Here is a 21,864-nt window from a genome sequence, read left to right as displayed (position 1 = left end):
AGGCTTTATTCATTATTTAATTTTTATTAAAATGTGTTCTGGCATTATAGACAACTAATTGTTTTTCAACATATGTGACATGTGAATGTATTTTCTTGGATTTAAATATATTTTAAACACTTTTAAAAATATATATTTATAGGTTTAAAATATGTTTTCAAAAATATACAAAAATGTCCAAAACAAATATTGGTAGAAAATATATTTTGAAACATTTTAGCAAATATTAAACAAATATATGTATATGAGTGAAGATAGATTATTTCTAATTTTTTGTTCTTATAAATTTATTCTATTTAATTTTATTAATGTTGGTTTAATATGGTTTCGGAAAATATTTATACAATTTTCAATAACTATTTAAAATATAATCACTCTAAAAATATCATAAATATATATACACACTGCATTTATTTTTTTTATTTTAATTTTTTTTTACTACGAAGTGCAAGTGCAAAAGTGTCCTACATTACCTTCATTCACCCTGGTTTTGCAATAGCTGCTAATCAGCAGTTATTGCTACCCGAGTAGTGTGTTCTTTGGTCACCATTAAACTGAAAGATTGCCAGCCTATTGTCATAATGGAAGCCGTCTGGCGTGAATTATGACCAAAACTCCATTTACTCTATGTAGCTTTACCCGCAGTATAAGGAGAGCGGTGATTAGCGCTTTAAATCCTGCCAGACATCTGAGAGACAGAAGCCCCGTCCCTGCAGTGATTGATGTGACTCATGTGGCTCTGAATGGCTTTGCTGTCACAGATAAAGGGTCACAGACCAGATCGAAGTGGACAGGCCAGTGTTACCCTCCAGCAGCATCCGGTGTTGTTAGAGAAACTCACTTCAGTCTGTCTGACAGACTCCCCTCCCGGCCAGTCGACAAGTCAGGCCTATAAAGACACCTGCTTGGCAGACAGAGATGTGAGTGAACGGATCCCCTCAAGGGAAGGGAATAGAAACAAGGGGTGGCACCTTAATATCCAAAGCAGAAAATACGGCTTGAAATGTGCTTAAACTAGAGTTAGGGGACATAATGGATTTTACAAAGTGAATAAAAGCTGCTCCATCAATTGCCAGGAATGATTTTGTAGCAAAGGAAGTTTTGGATGCCATGGAGAACTAAAATAAAAGGGAGTGCTGCCATCTAGTGGACAAGATATGACAAGCTCAGCAAAGCTAGGTTAGCAAGGTTATACCTATTGTTTACAAAAGCTAAAATAACATTTATATGGACAATAAGGGAAAAAAGACATTAAACACAATATTAAGTCATTTTATCATTTTTTTTAAATGATCAAATGCTTCTTAGTTTTTATTAGATTTGATTCAGTGTGTAACCCACAAAAAATGAGTCCTTCAAAGCGTTAAACCATTATAATGATTATTTTACATTATGCTGAATAAAATAATCAAGAAGAAAAGAAAATAACAAGTAAAACGTTTAAAGCGATTTTTTTTACAGTAACAAAGGAAAATATACAGTACATTTGGCAAATATGGAGTTGTTTAGTGTTGTATAAGTAGGAAAAGAAGTCAACATCTTATTTGTTATGATGATGTACACATAATGAATATTACACAATTTTTTCACATAGGTTCACAACGAGGCATTTTTTTGTTCTTTTTTTTTTTTTTTTTTTTACATCTGAAGCACAATATTTTACAGTTTTTAGCAGAATGTCCTCCATTGTTGGCCAAAAAAAGGGTGATTCAATTGATATAAAAATATCAAAAGAAAATGCTTTAAAAATGGAACAAATACATGATAGATATTTTCACATCCCCTGCACCACCGAAGTTAAATGGAAAGGACAACGTTCATTTTAAACACAAATTAAACAGTAGTAGTATTTGTAAAAATGTACACAATACACTATGTAATTTTTAAAATCCGATTATGTAGCTTGATTCATTCTGCAAATGGGCCTTAACCAAAAATAAAAATAAATAAGTAAAAATAAGAAAGGTTTGTAAAGTACATTGACAGCTAGTGTCTATTTAATGGGATACTTCTGCTGTGATTAACCTTTTTACAATAGATTTCCATCCTATAACTGCCCAAAGAAAATATGGGACTAACTTGACATACAAAGCCCTTATGATTCATATGTCCAGACTACATGCATTAGACTCATTCTCTTAAGAACACATGCCAGTGTTACTTCTGTAACACCGTACTTGCTTAGTTATAGCAAATTTATGTCTTATTAAGATAGTATGCTACAGTTTTATTTGATTTTATATGATCATTACATTCTAAATCAATTGTCCAGTCAATTTTGGTGTGTGCTGCATATTTTATTTCATATATATATTTAGGTATATGTTTTGTATGTACCTTTTATATGGCAATAGAATATGTAGTTATAGTTACTCTTTCAGTAGTTACAAAACTGCTTGTAAAAATATGAATCCTTCCATCCATTCATCATTTATCAATCTCTCTGTCCACTAAACCTTTATGGCTATCTTCCCACATCAAACCTAAACTCTCAAAACACATTTCATGCCTTTCATGAATGATTGTGCATCGTGAAACACTTTAATACAGCATAAACTATGGCATTTTCAAAAAAAAGCTTAAACTATTTTATTTTTTTGTGACTGTTGTGACTACAGTAAATACAGTACAGGATCTCACATCCCTCCAAATGTTCGATTTCTTTTACATTATTCATCGTCATCTTTGCTTTTTTACCTAAGCCGTATGGCACAAAAAGAATCACCTCCAAATTGCCTGCAATAATATCCGCTTCTTTAAAAAATGCATGAATGAGAACAAAAGACACAGGTAGGCATCGATGAAGCAAGGAAAGCCCGAGATGGAAAATTTTTTTTTTTTTTAGTTTTTCGTTATTAGAGACTTGGGTGTTTAAAACACACATAAAACCACCTGCATTAGATACAACACTTCTAAAATTTGAAAAAAGCTTTAAGAAAACACAGTTTTGGCCAGTGAGGCAACCTGTTGTTTGTTCGGCGTGGTTGTTGTGGTGATTTACCCTCACTGTAGATGTTGAATAATTACGGGTGCTGCATCTCGCTTAGGCTGGCAGGTGAGTTTGTGGCTTGTGGGTCTGGTTAGCCGCTCGGCCGAGCGCCGTGGTCAGTTGGGGCTGCTGAATCTGAAATTTCAGAGTAGACGTCGATTCTTTTTGGTTGTTCAACCCTAAAAGATACAACCACACAGCAGCTTCTTAAAGGAACAGTGCATCCTCATGTAATTCCAAACCTATTCCAAAATACAGGTTTGAAACAACATAAGGGTGAGAAAAAACAACAACAGAATTTCATTTTTTTTTCACTTTGCCTTATATGGAGAAATATTTGATATAATTTTTTTTAAAAAAGGTTAAAAAAATTATAACGTTAAATCTTTTTTATAATGTTAAATAATTAAATTATTTTAATTAAATTATGGAATTATTTTACAATTACAATTTAATTTATTATTTATTTACTTAATTAAAAAATAATTAACAGTTAAAAAAAATAAACAGTTAAGCTAAATTTTCAGCTTCTTTACTCCAGACTTCAGTGTCACATAATCCTTCAGAAATCATTGTAATATGCTGATTTGCTGCTCAATAAACATTTATTATAATTATCAGTTATATTTTTTGTTGTTGTTGTTGTTTTTGCTTAATATATCTGTGTAAATCGTGATACAGTACCATTTAAAAGTCTGGTAAGATTGAAAAAATAATAATAATTAATAAGAACCATTGTTAACTGAGCATCAATAATAAAGGAAAATAACTGAGCACCAATTCAGCATATTTGAATGATTTCTGAAGGATCCAGAAAGACACTGAAGACTGGAATAATGGCTTCTGAAAAGTATTATTTTAAATTGTAATAATATTACAATTAATATTACTGTTTGTACTTCATGTTTAATTCAATAAATGTTGTCTTGATGAGCATAAGCAATTTCTTTGAAAAAAATAAAAATAAAATAAATTTCAGTTATATCAAACATTAGTGTATGCAATTTTTTTTATTTTTTTTTATAATTTTCTAATAACTTTAAACTATTTTTTATTTATAATCAGTTCATGTTGCTGTATAAATGGTTAATAATCTTAAACCCCAAAGTACCCTGGTAAGTTTCAGTGTCTGCTCCACATCAGAAAGAACTCCAATTCAGCAGATGGTCTCCAGGTGACACTGGTTCTGTAAGAAATTTTAAAACGAAAGAAATGACATGTACATTTAAAATGACACAAGAAAGACAATCCAGATGAATAAGGTTGGCTGTTGATTCTTTGAGGATAACAAAATGTGAAGGAAGTAAGGTCACAATACCAGATGTGTTAGGAGTCATCAGGTAGGGTTAGTCACGCTGGAGGAACTGTATATAGAAACAGAGCTTGCCTTAACCGTGTCATTCCACTGATGCGGAAGGTCCTCTGGCTCTGGAGGGTAGGACATCCAAGACGGGCTCCGGTAGGAGGACGGTGGAGACAGGACGAAGTAGTCCGAGTAGCCGGGGCGGTTGGCAGATATGGCATATACTGCTGTCATTGGGTTTCCTGCCAAACAATGGAAGGCAGATAAAAATGTTTTTTGACATGTTTGGAAATCAAAAATCTCCCAAACTGATTCAAAATGTGGTATTAAAATACATGTCCAAAAAGCCACAGTATTTCCATTGTATCTGTTCAAAAACTGTGACAATACCAAGATAAAACCATAGTTTTATGTATATATATAAAATATTGTATATGTTAATACAATATTTATTTTTCAATGTACCAATATAATATAGTTTTTTACATGTCCCATTATAATACTAAAACATATACATAAATAGTATCATGGTAATACTATAGTTTTTTTCATGTACTATGGTAAAACCATACACACACACACACACACACACACACACACACACACACACACACACATATGTATATATTAGGGCTGTCAAATGATTAATCACGATAATCACATCCAAAATTTTTGTTTACATAATATATGTATGTGTACAGGGTATATATTATGTAATATAAATACACACACATAAATTACATGTATATACATTTATATATTTATATTCTTATATTTTTATATTATATATAAACAACAACACTTCTTACACATGCATGTGTGTGTATTTATATATACATAATAAATATACACAGTATACACACATAATTATGTAAACAAAACTTTTATTTGGATGTGATTAATTGTGATTAATCATTTGACAGCCCTAGTATATATATATATAATATTATTATGTAAAAAAAAAAAAAAAAACTAAAAAACAGTGGTATTATCAATGTACATGTACTAAAAAAAAAAAAACAACCAACCAAACAATGGTTTTACCATGGTACATTTGATTTTACCATAATATACTCCAACAACAGTGAAATTATCAATGTACATGTAAAAATATTATGGTATTGCCATGGTATATGTGATGTGATATAAGTACAAAAAAATCAATATTGTTATTATATTTTCCCTTTGTGGAGAACATAAATACATCTGCATCAGGAGCTAAACCTAGTGTTCTACTTTAAAATGGATCTGTTTACCAAACAAACACACAGACCTGAGTAGCTTGTCATAGACTCGTCGACGGTAACAGCAGGGAAAGGAGCTCGGTTGATTGGCAGGTAGGGGGTGCCATTGTGCTGACTCATCTCTGAGGCCTCAGACACACCAGGCTTCAGACTCATGTCTGGTGTGGAGCTACAATATGAGATAAAGATGTCTTGTTATAATGTGATAAAACCACCAGGGGGCAACGCTGGCCAGCATCGCCTCAGAGCCGCATAACACACCTCAATGCAGTCAGCAGCACTGACAACCATGCAAAGCACCTTTAATGCATGCCAGCCACAGCATCTCAGAGGAAAAACGCTTATATAAATATACATGAGGCTCATCTAAAAAACGCTGGCAATGTGCTGCTGTAATGCTGTGTTATGACAGGGGAAAAAAAGTGCAAAAAACCTTGATGCTGGGACAATAGCCTCAGATGTTCATAAACATCAGTTGGAAATGTTTTTCTACCTCTAAAGGGCAAAGCGAAAGTCAATAATCATCAGAAAAACTGATGAAGCAGTAAAGAAAAAATAATTAATTAAAAAAGATAAATCAATAGATATAATTTTTAAAAAGATACACCAATATATCGTAATTATTCACATATGGATAAAGTATTTGCTATTGGATTTTTTTATATATATATATTTAAAAAGTAATCAATAAAAAAAATGCAAATAAACAAGCAAAATGTAACTGAATAAAAATTATGAAAATAATCATGTTAATTTCTTATTACAAAATGACTAATAAATGCATTTTTAAGTTGCTTAAATTTAGGATCATAAATTCCTAATTTATCTACATGCTAAATGTTAATTTCTTGATTGATATGTTAATTTCTAAATTTGATTTATCTTTTATTTTTTTTGAATGATCACTGACATTTGGTCTGCCATAAAAGGATACATATAATTTGTATCTTTTGGCTAAAGATATAATACAAAACCACACTAAACCACAACAAAATAAAATGAACAATCCAAATATGAGTATGAATGTGTATTTTAAGGTTTCTCTTACCATCTTAGTGAAGTTCCAGGTGGGGCTCCGCCTCTTGGAGGGATGAGGGGTGGCGGGGAACCCAAACCCATATCAGGCAGCTGGGTAAACCTGAATCCCTGCAAAGCCAAGCACAATCACCAAATGAACTTTCTGAAAACTAATATGATGACATATATCAACATATCACCCTATATGCTCAAGATGTTTTCCCAAAATCAATATGAAGAACGGCACTCACTGGTTTGGGGAGGCTACACTGGTGCATATCCGGCCCAAAGGAGGAGCCGCGCTGTAGAGCTCCATTGGGGTGGTTCATAGTCCCAGGTGCACTGGTAACTCCGTCCAGGTAAGGGCTACTGTGGCTGGGGTTGTACGGACTGTGAGGGTGGTGGTGATGGTGGTGGTGGTTGCCCGGGTTTGGCTCAGCAGAGGCCAAACCAAAGGCGTTGTCCAAGAGGAGGTGCATCTGCTGCCTCACTTCATCGATGGAGGGCTGCGAGCTCAAGGTGGACGAGTCCGAATGACCTTTGACCTGGTGACCACCGCCGAAACCCAAGGAACTCAGAAGACGGTCCACATCCGTCTCTTCAAATGGCTCGGGCTCACCCTGAGGTGGGTTCAATGATGAGACATCATCAAATGATTAGTTAAATATTCTTACTCAATTTTTGTCAATTTTTTTCAGGTTTAAATGTTTCAAAGTGCTGAAACTATCTGTTCATTTGCAGTTTTGTTTAAGATTTTAAATCACATTTTTTTAGAGAAGACTTTTGGATACTTTCATAGGGTCACCTGCATTGCAAATACTCATACTCACATTTCCAATCTAAATCTATGAAGTTTAATATATTTTTTAATTAAAACTATATATATATAGAGAGAGAGAGAGAGAGAGAGAGAGAGAGAGAAACACCTTTCAGTTTCTCTCAAATGTCTGTACCATTAAACATCAATTAAAAATTAATTTCTACCGTACCCCTTTGGGCAATGTGAGTCAATAATGCGACAGTCAATAATCAGAAAAATAAAATAAAAAGAACTCTATATATTTATTGAAAAAAAGATAAATGTATAAATTTCATTAATATTTGGATAAAGTATTTGCTATCTGATAAAAAAGTTTAACATTCAAAAAATTACTAAAAATGTAGATAAATAAGCAAATGAAAACTAAATATTTTACCAATTATTACTACAGAAATAATAGTGATAAAACTAAAACTAAAAATGATAACAATGAAAATAATTGTAATTTCTCATTACAAGATTTTTTTTTAAAAAATTGTACAAGTGTAAGAGTTTCTTAATTTATCTACATGCTAAATGTTTAAATGTTTTTCTTCTTGATTTATAATTGTTTTCTATTGAGTCATCAATTTTTTATTTGACTTATTGACTTCTTAATTGATTTATAATTTTTTTAAATGATTGATTAGTCACATTTGGTCCCCGGTAAAAGAATATATACATACATTCTATATATTCTATAATACATTTTATTCAGTGTACAAACACTATCAATATATAATATAATATAATATAATATAATATAATATAATATAATATAATATAATATAATATAATATAATATAATATAATATAATATAATATAATATAATGTAACCAATGCATGATCTCAGTATGAGTACAAGTACTTTTAAAGAACAGAAGTACTGATGCTCAGCACAATCATAGCTATTCCGATATTGAATTTCCTATATAATTGATTTAAAATACCATTATTATATTTATGTGTAATGACATTCCACTCTGTTTCATGATGACGTGGGCAAAGTTCAGGGTTTGCTCACTGGCTACCATCATCTCAAGCTCTCTACCGTCCTGAACTGAACTCGCCTTCATTTAAGCCTCAAAGCAAACTTGAGCTGACAGTCATTACTAAAGTGAAAAGAATCTCTGCCGGCTCCCTGAACTGTGAATGACATCCGCTATGTGGAAAGACTACAGCAGAAGACTTTATAGCAGGGATTTGGGATCCCACAATGTAAGTAGCTGGCAGCTCTTACATCGTAGCCACTGTTGCGGATGCCCCTTCTAGATCTCTCCCTCATGACCAGCATGTCCATCTCTGTCTCTACAGGGCTCGGGGTGTTCAGAGACTGCCTGCTCCAATATGCAGGTTCCCTGTGGGAGTCACTGTTGAAAGAATGGTTGAAAAGTTCAGTACTGTCTCATGAACCAACTTGGTTATTGCAGTCATGGTTAATTTTACATTGTGATTTATTTTTATTCTAATACACCCTGAAATATTGATTTCAAAACGCTGGAGAAGAGCATTTCAGCTCATTAAAGAGCTCTTTATTCATGCCAAAGGGAGAGTTTACTAAGAATGAATAGTGTTGTTTATTTGCATGAACTGTTAGTTTAGCATACAATTTAATAAAAGGAATTATGCAAAGGCACAAACATTGTAGAAAAACTTATATATACACTACTGTTTAAAAATATGGCATCATATAAAATATGGAAGGGATTTAATCTCCGACTACCTCCTGCGGTACTTGACGTAAGTGGAGGGTTTCCTGTCCTCCTTCGGCCCCCTCAGATCTTCCAGGTCCAGGGAAGCATTCTCACGCCTCATCCGGTCTCGATGGCTGTACATGTGGCCACTGCTGCCGGTGACCGGCCCGTCACTGTAACCTTTCCTTTTAGCTTTTAACCTCAGCTTATTCCGGTAATGCTCGATGTCCGACTTCTGCTTCAGCCCCATGTTGACCTGCAGGTGAAAATCTGATGTTATTTATTTACTCCAATTTAGTGCTCCTCGGCTGACCGTAAGTGAGTCTAAATAGAATATTGTTTTTGCTGATCTAGAGGAAAATTTTGTGTGGTGTCCAGTAAGTTGACAAGCACTCAAAACAGGTCAAAATAAATCAAAAGCCTCCTAATGATGTGGCCCCTCTCCATAGTGACAGCAAGCTCACCTCTCCATTCAGGATGACAGAGTCTTGGCTGTGATTGGAGGAGTCAGGATAGGAGTAGTTGAGTGGGGCAGCCATAGGCTTGATGGTGATGAGGCGTAGAGAGCCAGTTAGAGAGTCATAATGGTCTGCAAACAGACACAGGAGACTCGTGCGGTCATAAAATTACAGTAGGAGGGTAAAAAGGGCATCAGCAAAGAGAAGCTGTAAATATTTAAAAATAGAGTCTGACACTAGACACTGGTGCACAATATACTAAACAATCACTTATTTATGGGTTTGTTTGGGGGTTTAATGGTGTGTGAGATATCTTAGATGGCAAAGCTGTATATAAAAAATCTGTATGAGAATAATATTACTGTATCGTTGTTTTATTTTTAAGACTTTCGATACCCTCATAAAACATTTATGAGAACTAAATACTTATAAAAACTTGTTACAGATCCAGTTACAGAACGGATGTTTCTTAACATTTTGTTCTGGTGTTTAAACACAGTTTTTTTTTTCAAAAAAAACAAAAAAAAAAAACAGTTTTTTTATGTTCTGTAAAATGATTTATTGTAACATTTATTATAAATATAAATAATTTATTTTTTAATTTAATTTGTGGCAAAACTTTTTATTTTTTTAGCAAAAATCTAACACAATTTATACAAAAAATTTATACAAAAAATCTAACACAATAAATATTTTTAAGAAATAACACATCTATCCAGCAAGGACGCATTACACTGATCAAAAGTAATAATAAGTAAATAATTTATAATGTTTACAAATATTTATATCTTAAGTAATGCTGTTTTTTAATATTCTATTCATCAAAGAATGTATCACAGTTTCCACAAAAATAAAATAAAATAATATAATAATCTGTGTTAAAAATATATAAACATTTTTAACACTTACAAATGTTTACTAATTAAGTTCCCTAAAGTTATTAATATATAAGATATATTTTTTTACTAATCTTATAATCTTAATTGTTCTTAAAATAAAAATATCTTATACAATTTTACTTTTAAAGTACATTTTTTATTATATTTAGATTATTATTATTTTTTTTTACTGTAAAACGACAAAAATACTTTTTTTCAGAAACTTAAAAATGTACAAAAACAAACAACAACAACAACAACAACAAAAACATTAACTAGATCCAGCATTCCTGATTGTAATTATGGGTTTCATAAATGGGTTATGATCCTAGGGAATGTGAATTGTGTTGCTCCTTTAATTTCTGTCTTTCTCACCATTTCTTGTGTGTTGCTCTTCTTTGGGTGCTTTCTGTGCCGTTGATCTCCGAGCTGTGGAGCTTCTACCCGTGTTCAGCTTCCCAGATTCGTTGCTCGAAACAGAGCCTTCCTCGCTTGGCAACCTGCTGCGGGTAGCCATGGCAACAGAGGCAATGGTTAGTTTGCTGCATGCAGTATGATGCAGGGTTAACAGTTGCCTTGCAGGGTCCTCTGGCCTCAGTTAACCTGCGTTAAATTGCAGTGGTGTCATTTAGCAGATATTACCGTAGGGAGAGCAACTACACATCATGTTTTGTGCCATTTAAACAAATGTTCAACAACAGAATGAATCCTGCTCTGGAACAACAACCACAATGAGCCACAGACCAACATATCAGAATGCGCATCATGTGCTGGCGAGAGTTCTAACACATCAATACTGGAAAGATTGTTGGCAAGCATATCACATTAAAACTGACTTGCTAGGATGAAGGAAATCTACAGACAATTGTTTATGGCATATAACTAAGTATTGTGAAGAAACTAAACAGGTCCCAAGAGACCCATATCGTGAAATAATGTTCCATCACCATTCAGTGTAACAGATGTATTTAAGTAAAAATGGAACAATGTACTTTTTAAAATATATAAAAGAAAAAGAGAGCATTCTAAATTTTATTATATTTTAAATAATTAAACACTTCTTGCTGACAAATGAGTAAAATCTAGTGGTTTGAAGGATACTGGCAAAGATTGGTAAAGGTGGTTTAAAATTACAATTAATTAGTATTTGTGGGACTGAACTGTGATCGTTAAAGTTTTTTTTTTTTTTTTTTCCTAAATATGCCTGACAAGATTTTTTGGTATATGAACTATTGTTACACTAAATTATATTTTAGTGGGTGTCTTCTGTAAATCATGGTAAAATGTATAATAGTTTTATTTATTTTTATTTTTTTACTCAGAAAAAAAAAATAGAGTTTAATACGACACAATCTAGTATACAGAGAAAAAAATAATTTAAGCTGTATTAAACTTTTTTTGATGCTTGACCTGTTTTGATGCTTGAAAAAACCCTTTTGCCTCTGGCCCATAGATAGATTGTTGATTGGTAGATAGACAGATAAATATATTTGAAATTATTAAAAATGTAAATTTAATTTTTTTTTTTTTTTACATTTACATAATAATAATAATGATTTAACATATATTACACACACATAACAAGATTTTATTTACTATAAGAAATGAGAAACTTTTTTGTCAGTTGACAAGTAATATAACCCCAACAAGCCAATGTAAACATCCCAATTGCATTGTCTGTAAAATTACAACAAATGCACAGAGGTCCTGTTTTTGATTAGTAGTCTAGAGAACATTCTCAACACAACCTAAGAGGACAGTTTAAAAAGTGCTTATTCAAAAAGTAGTTATTCCAAATGGTACCATAATATAACCGGGTATCTGCAGGATTTTTAAAATCTAATTTAAGACATTTAAAGACCTTTTTAAGACCTGCACTTCACATTTCAGCCACATTTTTAAGCAAAGGGATCAAAGTCAAATAATCAATAATATTATTTAAACAATTATTAAAAATCAATTATTATGTTAATTAAATAACATATAAATATATCTTAGTGTTTATATGTTATTTAGATTTTTATTATGCATTAGCTTCTTTCTTGTATCATTTAAGAGTTATGTGGCCTTAAATGTAATACAATTAAATTGAAGGCTTTTTAAGGACCTTCAATTAATACAGGTAGCGGCTGCAAACTATAGCGACCTCTCTTGGTTGGAGTTAGTATTAACATCATAAACTGAAAGCAATCTTTCCGTGATTTTTCATAAGGTTTATAATCGATCATCCGAGACTAATATTATACAGCGCACTGTACTAAAAGACACTACGGGCCACCAGTTGCCCATCCCTGATATATAGAAAACAGCCTTCTTTGATCATATTTACCAAGGGTATGAATACTTTTGAACACTTCTGTATAATTACAGGAACAAAGACTATTTCTTTTTCACATGAAAGTTTCAATCTAAACCCATCTCTCTCCAAGAAGTAGGTAATAAAACACAGTCAACAAAATATGAATATTTAATTAAATCTGCTAATCTCTTAGGCATGCGTGCCAACAATCTGCCATGCACTTAACACCCAGCCCCGCTGGACTCGCCACCGCTGAACGAACCCACGCACATGTCTTCTAGGTCTGACACAGTCAGGCAGAATCGAGCCTTGCCCAAGCTGCCTATGGGCACACTGAATCATACATAATTCTGTAGCTGTGAGTGTAATTAGCTTCCCTGCATCTCTGTCTGTCTCTGCCAGGTTTAAATGCTTGTGTATTTACCGCATTTGCTTTTCCAAATAATTATTTCCCCGGCCCTGCTCTCTGTGGGCTCATTTCCTTTTAATCGAGCCACTCAGGAGAGATAACAAACGGCAGAATACATTTGTATTCCAACTAATAACCGCGGATGCTAATAGAGAAAGAGCGAGAAAAAGGAGAAACAATGAGAGCGAGAGGAAAGAGAGGAGAAACGCTAAGCCACACTGCAACCATTTCAAGGATCAGTGCTTTTTGCTCTGTCCCACTGTCCCACGCACGACATAAAGGCATATTTACCATCCCACGGCCCACAGAGAGTGGTGAAGTAACCCAGAGATATTGGAGATGCCGGGTGGTGAGTTTTAATGACCTTGAAGAGCTGAATGCTGATAAATTTCCTACCATCTTTTTATTTGCATTTTTATGCAGGGTTAGAATAGGACCTTGGGAGGTTTCGCTCTTTGTGAAGAAAGAAAGACATTTCTCTAAAGCAATGTGGATAAAGAATAACACTAAAAATTTAATCTGAAGAATCAAGAGCTTTAAATCTAGTGAAAAGTGTACGATTTGTGAGATGAATAATAGTCTTAATATATATGATATACATATTAGTTATGACTTTGGTCTCAAATAAACAGCACTGACTGGCCATTTTGCATCATTTGTTCATAACACAATTTTGAAATTTCAAAACACAATTGAAATATGACCGAAATATAAACCCAAGCATGTCATTATGCTAAATTCAGTAATACTATGTCTGTATTTATTTTTATTTTTTTTATTATTATTATTATAATTTTTATTTAAAAAAAAAAATCAGTCTTTCATAGCCTTTCGTCATGGGGCGAAAGTGGGCATTTGTCAACTGGAACACATAAGAGACTTCTTTAAAAAAACTCTTTCAAAAAAATATTGATTTGCTTAAGATTTATCTGAGATTTTCTAAATATTACATTATTAAATGAGCATTTGAAAGATTGACTCTGAGGGTTAGATAACAGAAAAGGGTCATTTGAGTTTGCACAATTACTTATCCATAACAGATATGCATGCATGCAAATAAAAAAGATCAGAGGGCAAAATCATGACCAAAATCATACAGTGTGCAGATGTTGGCACTGGTGATTTGTGCATGCCACGTCCTTCTTTCTTGATTTCGATTCTAAAAATATGTCAAGAGAACAAATGTCTTTGCTCTTAAGCACAGTGTGTTCTTCCCTTCACGGTTCTCAATGTCTCTGCCGCGTCTTAAAGTCAAGAGCTCAATCCGCTCTATGGAAATTTACGTCATACTTAGGTGTACTTGATTTTTCAGTAGAAGAAGATAAGAAATGCAACTGAAATAGAACAGTGCGGTCATATCGGGTTGGATGGCTTTTAAAAGATTGATGCTCAGGCTTTAAAGGCTTTAGTGTGGTATAGAGAGTTGAGCGATATACTATCATACTAGCTTATTCCATTTGGTACGCCTAAAAATATGCACATACTTCCTTTGTTCTATAATAAAAGCACTCACCTGAGATGCATCTCCGTCGACTGAGGTCTTTTTGAGGCCGTACCATCTTGTAACACCGCCACCCTCTCTTGTGTAAGAGGGGCGTCCCGTACCGGGAGGGACAGGACAAGTGTTTCCTTGGTGACAGTGAGAGCCTCCTCACCTGGCTGGCCCATGTGCTGTTTGGCATAGTCGAAACCCTGCACAGGCTGGATGGGAAATGATGCACCGTGATTGGACGGGGGAGAGGAAAGTAAGAGTTACACAATGCAGCAACGGCAATTTTATTTCAATCAGCTGAGGAATGCTGGCCATCCTAATTTATACATGGGCTGAAGGTGCTTTGAGTCTAACTATATTTAATGGAGTCCATATACGATGCATCAAGTTGCCATGGGATATTTAATATGATAGCGCTATGGAGCCCCTCGTTTTAATGAATTATGGATCAATCTCCTGCAGAACTGGACGCATGTAGGCAGAGTGCGTGTTGGATCTAAAAAAAATTTATGTTTGTGTCACAGGATGTCGCTGTTATCATGTAAATGGGGAAAATGTGTGATTTATTCGATTAATATTTCATGAAAAGGTTGCGCTTTACACGTGCTGTTGTCACATCTGCAAGATCTATTAGTGAGGTGTATCATTTCTACACCTTGTGTGTCATCAGGCAGAATCACAAAATAATTATGATAAATGTGCAATATTAAAATTCTGATAATTATCTTCATGTAATAGCTGATAACTAATAAATAATCAATATTAAATTTGTGTAACATTTGGTAATAAATGAAAAATAAAACAAAAATTACAAATTTAAAAAAATCATTCTAAAATAAAAAAATATAAATAATTCTAAATGCTATAATAGAATCATAATATTTTAATGTATTTTATTTATTAAAATTTTGTTAATTATATATAAAACAATTTAATTTATCAATGAAATTTTACATTTATTTACATTTTATTATATATATTTATAAAAAACAATTATATATTTGTATAATTTATATTATAAATACATTGTATATATGATTGATTAACTAATAAAATTAATAAATTAAATTACATGACATTTTAGTAAAGTACTAGTAAAGTACTAGTTAAGTACTGATTTATTGTGAGTTACTAGCTAAAATGTTTTGACCCAAAAAGAAATAGTAAAATTTCTGGGAAAATTTGTATGATTTTAGTATCATCTTCCTGAGTGTTCTCTATTGGACATTGACCTTGAATGAGGTCAGATCCCACTCAAATATAATTCACATGCTCAGCTGAACTATAATTCACTTGTGCTCTGATTGTATTTGAGAGGAGCTGGAGTCTTTCATTGGCTGACGTGGGTCATGACAGTCCACAAACCCCTTATCTAAATCTTCGTTTAATCCAAGTTCGATTTGATTTAAGCACTGAATCCAGGTTGTAAGTCTTGCACGGGACGTGAACTGTGCAAACAAGCTGGGGAAACACATAAAGACTGTTCAAACACATTGACAGGTTGAAGCAAAAAGCATGCAAGCGGACACACATGCAATTGATCACGTCTGAGCCTGACAAATGGTCAGTGTCGGTATCTGAAATCCTTATATGACTTTATTCTCATTCAGATCATCCAGTGAACATTCACACACCTCCTCTAATTCCTTTACACTAACATGGGAAGCTCTTGCATGAAACCAGAACGCTTTATACACTGATCCACAAATTATAGCACATAACCAAAATCATGTTCCTGAAAGGACATCTTAATTGGATGAAGCAGGGAATGTTTTCAGATCAGAGAACATGGCTAAGAGGGAGCGTGATCAAAGAGACGATTATCATAATTACAATTGATTTGCATATTGTTTTACTCCATTACTAAAAACAATACAGTCCCCTTAAAAAAATACTGTCATCATTTACTCACCCTCATGTTTCATACTCATATGACTTAATTTTTTCAGTGGAACACAAAAACAGAAGTTTAGAAGAATGTCAAAGCTGCTCTTTTACATTCAATTAAAGTGGATAGTGATCATGTGCTGCCAATATCCAAAAAGGACAAAAAGTCCCATAAAACATCATAAAAGCAGTTTATATAAATTGTGCATTACATTATGATGTTTAATTAACACGAGAGGCGCACAATCGGTAATCAACCCAATTAACAAGATAAGAGGTGTGTATATATACCTCTGTTCCTTGACTTTTTTCCAGCATCCCTCCTCCACCCCTTCTCTGCACTTACAACTATTCCTGTCCTAACCCGTAGGGGGGTACTCTGGGATCGGGCAGAAATTCCGAGCTCGGACAGTATGCCAAATACGCATAACTTTTACTCTGTTTATTATATGTAAGTGTGAACTCGTGAAGCAAGTCTTTTGTAGCCATCTGATAACTTTGTGTGAGGCACAAACTGAGTTTAAGTTGTTATTCATTGACAATTTTTTCTTGACAGTTTTGGTCACCATTCATTTTCATTGTACAGAAAGAGCAGCTTAGACATTCTGCTAAACATTTGCATTCTACACAACAAAGAAACTCTCCTTTGCTCACCAAGGCTGCATTCATTTGATCAAAAATACAGTAAAAAACAGTACTATTGTGAAATATTACTACAATTTAAAATAACTGTTTTCTATTTGAATATATTTTCAGCATCATTACTGCAGTTGTCAGTGTCACATGAGCGTTCAGAAATAATTCTATACTGATTTGTTGCTCAATAAATATTTCTTATTATCAATGTTGAAAACATTATAATATATTTGAGAGAAACTGTGATACATTTTTCAAGGATTCTTTGAGAAATAAAAAGTTAATATTTGTAACTGTAAATACCTTTATTGTCAATTTAATGCATCCTTGCTGAACAAAAGTATTCATTTCTTTGAAAAAAGAAAAAAAAAAATCTTTATGACCTTAAACTCTATGATTTACTATGAATAAATCCCTCTACACATCAACACATATAGCTGATCCTATAGCTCCTTCCTGTTGAATCATTTAATGTACAGTATCCCAATTTAGATGAAAAGTCATTGCAATCTATTTAAACTTCACCTAATTATGCATATATGTATCCTTGACGTATCTCTCAGCTTGGGTTGGCCTAAATTCTTAACCTGCATTTGGTCTGGATCTATTTGAAAGCCTCATAGTCCAAATGTGACAAAGAAATCATAATTACAGTAATACTATGGAAATACTCCTCCCCGTTCTGTTATTAGTCATCATCCTACAATCTCAAATAGAGGAACAAGAAAGGAGATATTTGTGCTGTGCTGATCAAAGATATCCTCAGTGCACTAGATCTTACTGAACAGTTCATCGATTACACGGAGGACAGATAATCTTCTGTTTCCCCTTCCCCCGTGGACTGATTTCTTAGAGCACTGTCAACAAGACGGATGTCTGGACTATAAACATGCAGCTAAGCACCAAGCACAAGCCAGAAATACCTGGTGGTGATAACTCCCATCTCTTCGATACGAGGTCTGGACAGGAAAAGTAGTGAAGACACAATTGGAGGGATATTTTGGGGGGCGTTAAAGTGAATTTTGTCATTCCAAGGTTTGAAACAGCATGTGGTGACAACGTCAAGTGTTTGAGGAGCAATCCACCATTTCAAAAGGTTATGTCCAGCAACATATTCAGATGTAAAATAAAAAAGAAAAGGATTTTGTGAATGGAACGAAGGAAATTTTAGTTCTATTAGTTGTCAAAATGAGATGACATCATCGCTATGATAAAACAATGGGTCTCCTGATTCATTAATTTTGCAAAGAAGATAAAAACAAATCCACATATGAATCAAACAAAAATGTGCTGGGTAAACAAGTTCAGACCGCTCATTTGCATACCAACATGGTTGATAGCTGTTAATGAACAATTACAGTTTTAGATCGACTAACTGTAATACTCTATAAGATTTCCATTTGAACTGAAAACATAAATCTAGTAATCTACTGTGTGCGCTGCTGAAAATTATTATACAATATTTTCTATTTTTAAAACAAGGATTAAAATAACTTGTTAATTTTACATTTGTTAATTTTACATACATACAGGCACACACATGTAAGATGCATAAATGGTTAAATATGGTTATAAATAAAGAAAATAATAGTAAAATTTAACATTTTAAATAATTTAAATGCAACATTTCTTCTACAAACACAAAATATATTTAATAATATAATATTATTTAAGAATTAGAACATAAAACATAATAAATAACAAAATTTAATCTAACTAGAAATTATTAGAAAATAAAATAATACATAAAATATTAACATCTAAAAATAATTTAATATAAAATGTAACAATTTAATATAAAATTATATTTAAAAAACATGTTTTATTTATAATATGGTTGTAGTTTTTTTCTAAAAATTTCTTTTTTTTTTCAGAGAAATATCTGCCATAAATGTAAATAATTATCATTTTACCCTTGTCAGTCAGAATGTTAATATTGGTGTATCTCTATTTCAATTATTAGTGAATGAGACCCATTGTCACTGGACTTCCATATAAAGTTATGTTTAATATTAAATGGATTTATAAATATGCTGCTGACATAGCCGTCTCTGTTTGGACAAGACAGTGATGTGTTTATTTGAAAGCTGAAGGATGTGTTTATTATTCGTGGTTTGGAAGAGCCTACCTTGGTGCGGGGATGAAAATTGCGAAACGCGCTGGTTTTGAATACAGTTCGGTTTCTCCTGCATATGATGGCACCTGCCATAACCACCACAATCATCACCAGTGATACAGGAATCAGGACCGCCAGTATCCAGAGGTTACTAGGCAGACTCTTCACCACCGCTGTTTACACACAAACACAAACATAGATTGGAAATCAATAGACTCATTCACAATGCTTGCGCATGATTTCCGCCACTTGCGTCTCCAGCACACTCTCTTACAGTAATCCAACTCCCCTCTGTCTCCTACCGTCTGTGGTTAGCTCCTAATGAGCTGAATCTGTCTTTCGGCTGTAGCTCTTATCTGGGAGATTAAACCCCCATTGCTGCGTCTGATTGTGTATTATTCATACAAAACTGGTGCTTTGCTCATCTCTGGCAGAGAAACTAGGCTCGACACCCCAGTTGAGAGCTCAGTAAACTTGTGTTAACTCAAATCCCCATGTGCTTTCTCTAGCACGGTGTGAGATACTTTATTGGGTCCCTAATTAAGTCAAAGTAGAATTACCACTTTGAGTTAAGAGTTTTACTTGATGAAACGTTTCTGTTGTCTGTTCTTGCATTAATAAATGTAACAAGATTTTCACATTTGCACATAAATGTGAATGGAGCAAAATCTGATGCTAAGGTCACAAAAGCATAATTTTTTTCTGTATATAAAATCTAAATGATGGTTCGAAAGTAAACTGGGGTAGACGAGTGATTTATATACATACGCTCTGCTTGAACTTGGACGAAGTAGCCCAGAGTGAGAGCCATGGTCTGAGAGTCCACCGTGTTGAGGGTCTTAGCTGCAGCAGTGCCAGTCATGGGAGAGCCATCTACTTGTATGTAGTAGGTCATTTCAGCTGGGTTCTTAGGACCAGACAGTCGTCGGATGCTAACCATCTGTAAGAGAAAAACACTCTGAGTTCATGTTTGATGTTTCCAATACAAACTTTCTATTGGAAATTCTAAACCCCACACTGAATCAGACATAAGGGCAATTTTCAGTTTTAAATGGGCCATACTTTTTTCCACTTGCATTCCATGTAGAACTGTAGAAAACAGATGTCTATATGCAAATGACGTCTTTATGATTGGCTAACCTCTTTGCATTCAAAATGAGTAACATACTCCCCATCCACTGTTTTAATGAATAAATAAGCTTTTATTACAGTATGTCGCAGCCATGAATACATTTTGCCACTTGCTAATTGGTTGTACTGGGGGCGGGGCTCACTCTAGTCTAGAGCATTTGTTTGATTGGTCAAAAACCTGTGTAGTGCAGGACGAGTCATCGAAATATGTGGTCTGTTTCTCAGGACAAGAAAAACTACAGGCAAAGAACAAATTGATGGCCCACCTGGACAGTGTAATCGCCTACAGTCGTGGCTCTCCTGAAGCGGAGGCCACGTCGACTGGCAACCAGAAAGAGCTCCGCCAGGCGCTGCTCCATTAGACTAGCAAAGCTCTGATAACTCCCCTCAAGAGAAGAGCTGTCAACGTCCTGAATTACTGGAGAGACAGAGAATGATGAAGCAAGGTGACAAAGAGAACATACCTTTCTTACACTTTAAGTCTAAAAAAAAAAACTGCAATTACTATAGAATTGACCTTGGTAAAAGGATTTGTTCTCCTGACAGTGATAAATAGGGATGAATGGGGGAAAGAAGGGGGAGGAAGAGCTAGATAAAGCAACAGAGAGAACATTGAGTGCAAGAACTTAGAGCTAGAAATAGCTTTTTCACACTCAATATTCAGATCCAATGTGATCTCAAATCAGTTGATGGAGGAAGCTAAATAATACATCAATAGCACTCGTAAGAGCTCTCTGTGTTTAAAAGAAGAGGGGAGAAAACATTAACTAGACTTAATCACATAACATGCTGGCAAATGGTTGTCTGGGTGCTGGTTAGCAGCTGAACTGTTGAGGTAATTACCTGTGATTACCCAGTAATCTCGGGTTGCTGCTGAAGTGTTAAGGTTGTGGTACTCTAGAGCTGTGAAAATAGAGAGAAAGAGACAGATGTTTACTAGAAGACCATACAGCGAAAAACAAAACAAAACTGAATTTTGTCATCATTTACTAATTCATTGGTGTGGATAAAAGTGTTTTTTTTTTGTTATCCTATCAGTCTAATATATAAAATAAGCTGATCAACTATTGCCAAATGATTGTGGGACATATTTTTTTTTTATTTGAAAGATTTGAAAATAAGATAACAAATGTAATATAATTATGTATTTACATTTTTTTTTTTTTTACAAAATATATTTTCTTATCCATGGCACACAGGCATTTTATTTCTACATTCTTTGTTGTATTTTACTTTAACAAAAAAAAAAAAAAAAAAAGCGAATATTGAATATTAACATAATATTCATTAAATAAATATTTACATTAATTATAAAATATATTGTTTTCTTTTATATTATATTTTCATCAATTATATATAACATATTAATAATTTATGACTATATGTTTTAAAAAAAGTGAATTAAAAATAATAATATTTAATATAAATATAATATTAAATGAATAGGTTTTTAATTTATTATTAATTATTATATACTATATCAGTAATTAATATTTTTAATTATACTTAAT

At 33.4% G+C, this 21,864-nt stretch overlaps 1 protein-coding gene across 5 annotated transcripts in view; it reads right to left on the bottom strand.

Annotated features, from left to right (window-relative positions):
- Window positions 1-1,256: 1,256 nt before the first annotated feature.
- The window catches only part of LOC109111942 (UPF0606 protein KIAA1549L-like), a 45,742-nt gene continuing 25,134 nt past the window's right edge, over window positions 1,257-21,864 (bottom strand). Inside the window, exons 8-23 of one of the 5 annotated variants that reach the window (XM_042715278.1) lie at window positions 21,197-21,256; window positions 20,620-20,771; window positions 19,991-20,162; window positions 19,235-19,395; window positions 18,030-18,065; window positions 14,605-14,792; window positions 10,759-10,886; window positions 9,512-9,636; window positions 9,077-9,303; window positions 8,594-8,723; window positions 6,805-7,173; window positions 6,585-6,682; window positions 5,566-5,705; window positions 4,377-4,519; window positions 4,101-4,175; window positions 1,257-3,168 (exon numbers count right to left, since the gene is read on the bottom strand). In XM_042715278.1, the coding sequence (XP_042571212.1) occupies window positions 4,146-4,175; window positions 4,377-4,519; window positions 5,566-5,705; window positions 6,585-6,682; window positions 6,805-7,173; window positions 8,594-8,723; window positions 9,077-9,303; window positions 9,512-9,636; window positions 10,759-10,886; window positions 14,605-14,792; window positions 18,030-18,065; window positions 19,235-19,395; window positions 19,991-20,162; window positions 20,620-20,771; window positions 21,197-21,256 (2,159 nt within the window). In that variant the 3' untranslated portion in view covers window positions 1,257-3,168; window positions 4,101-4,145. Of the gene's footprint in view, window positions 3,169-4,100; window positions 4,176-4,376; window positions 4,535-5,565; window positions 5,706-6,584; window positions 6,683-6,804; window positions 7,174-8,593; window positions 8,724-9,076; window positions 9,304-9,511; window positions 9,637-10,758; window positions 10,887-14,604; window positions 14,793-18,029; window positions 18,066-19,234; window positions 19,396-19,990; window positions 20,163-20,619; window positions 20,772-21,196; window positions 21,257-21,864 lie in introns of all 5 variants that reach the window. The other 4 variants (XM_042715276.1, XM_042715277.1, XM_042715275.1 and 1 more) reach the window with 4 other exon arrangements.

The sequence above is a fragment of the Cyprinus carpio genome, chromosome A25, assembly GCF_018340385.1.
Source record: "Cyprinus carpio isolate SPL01 chromosome A25, ASM1834038v1, whole genome shotgun sequence".
Taxonomy (NCBI): domain Eukaryota; kingdom Metazoa; phylum Chordata; class Actinopteri; order Cypriniformes; family Cyprinidae; genus Cyprinus; species Cyprinus carpio.
The sequence above is the reverse complement of the archived record's forward strand: the minus strand, read 5'-3'. Positions and strand labels throughout refer to the sequence as shown.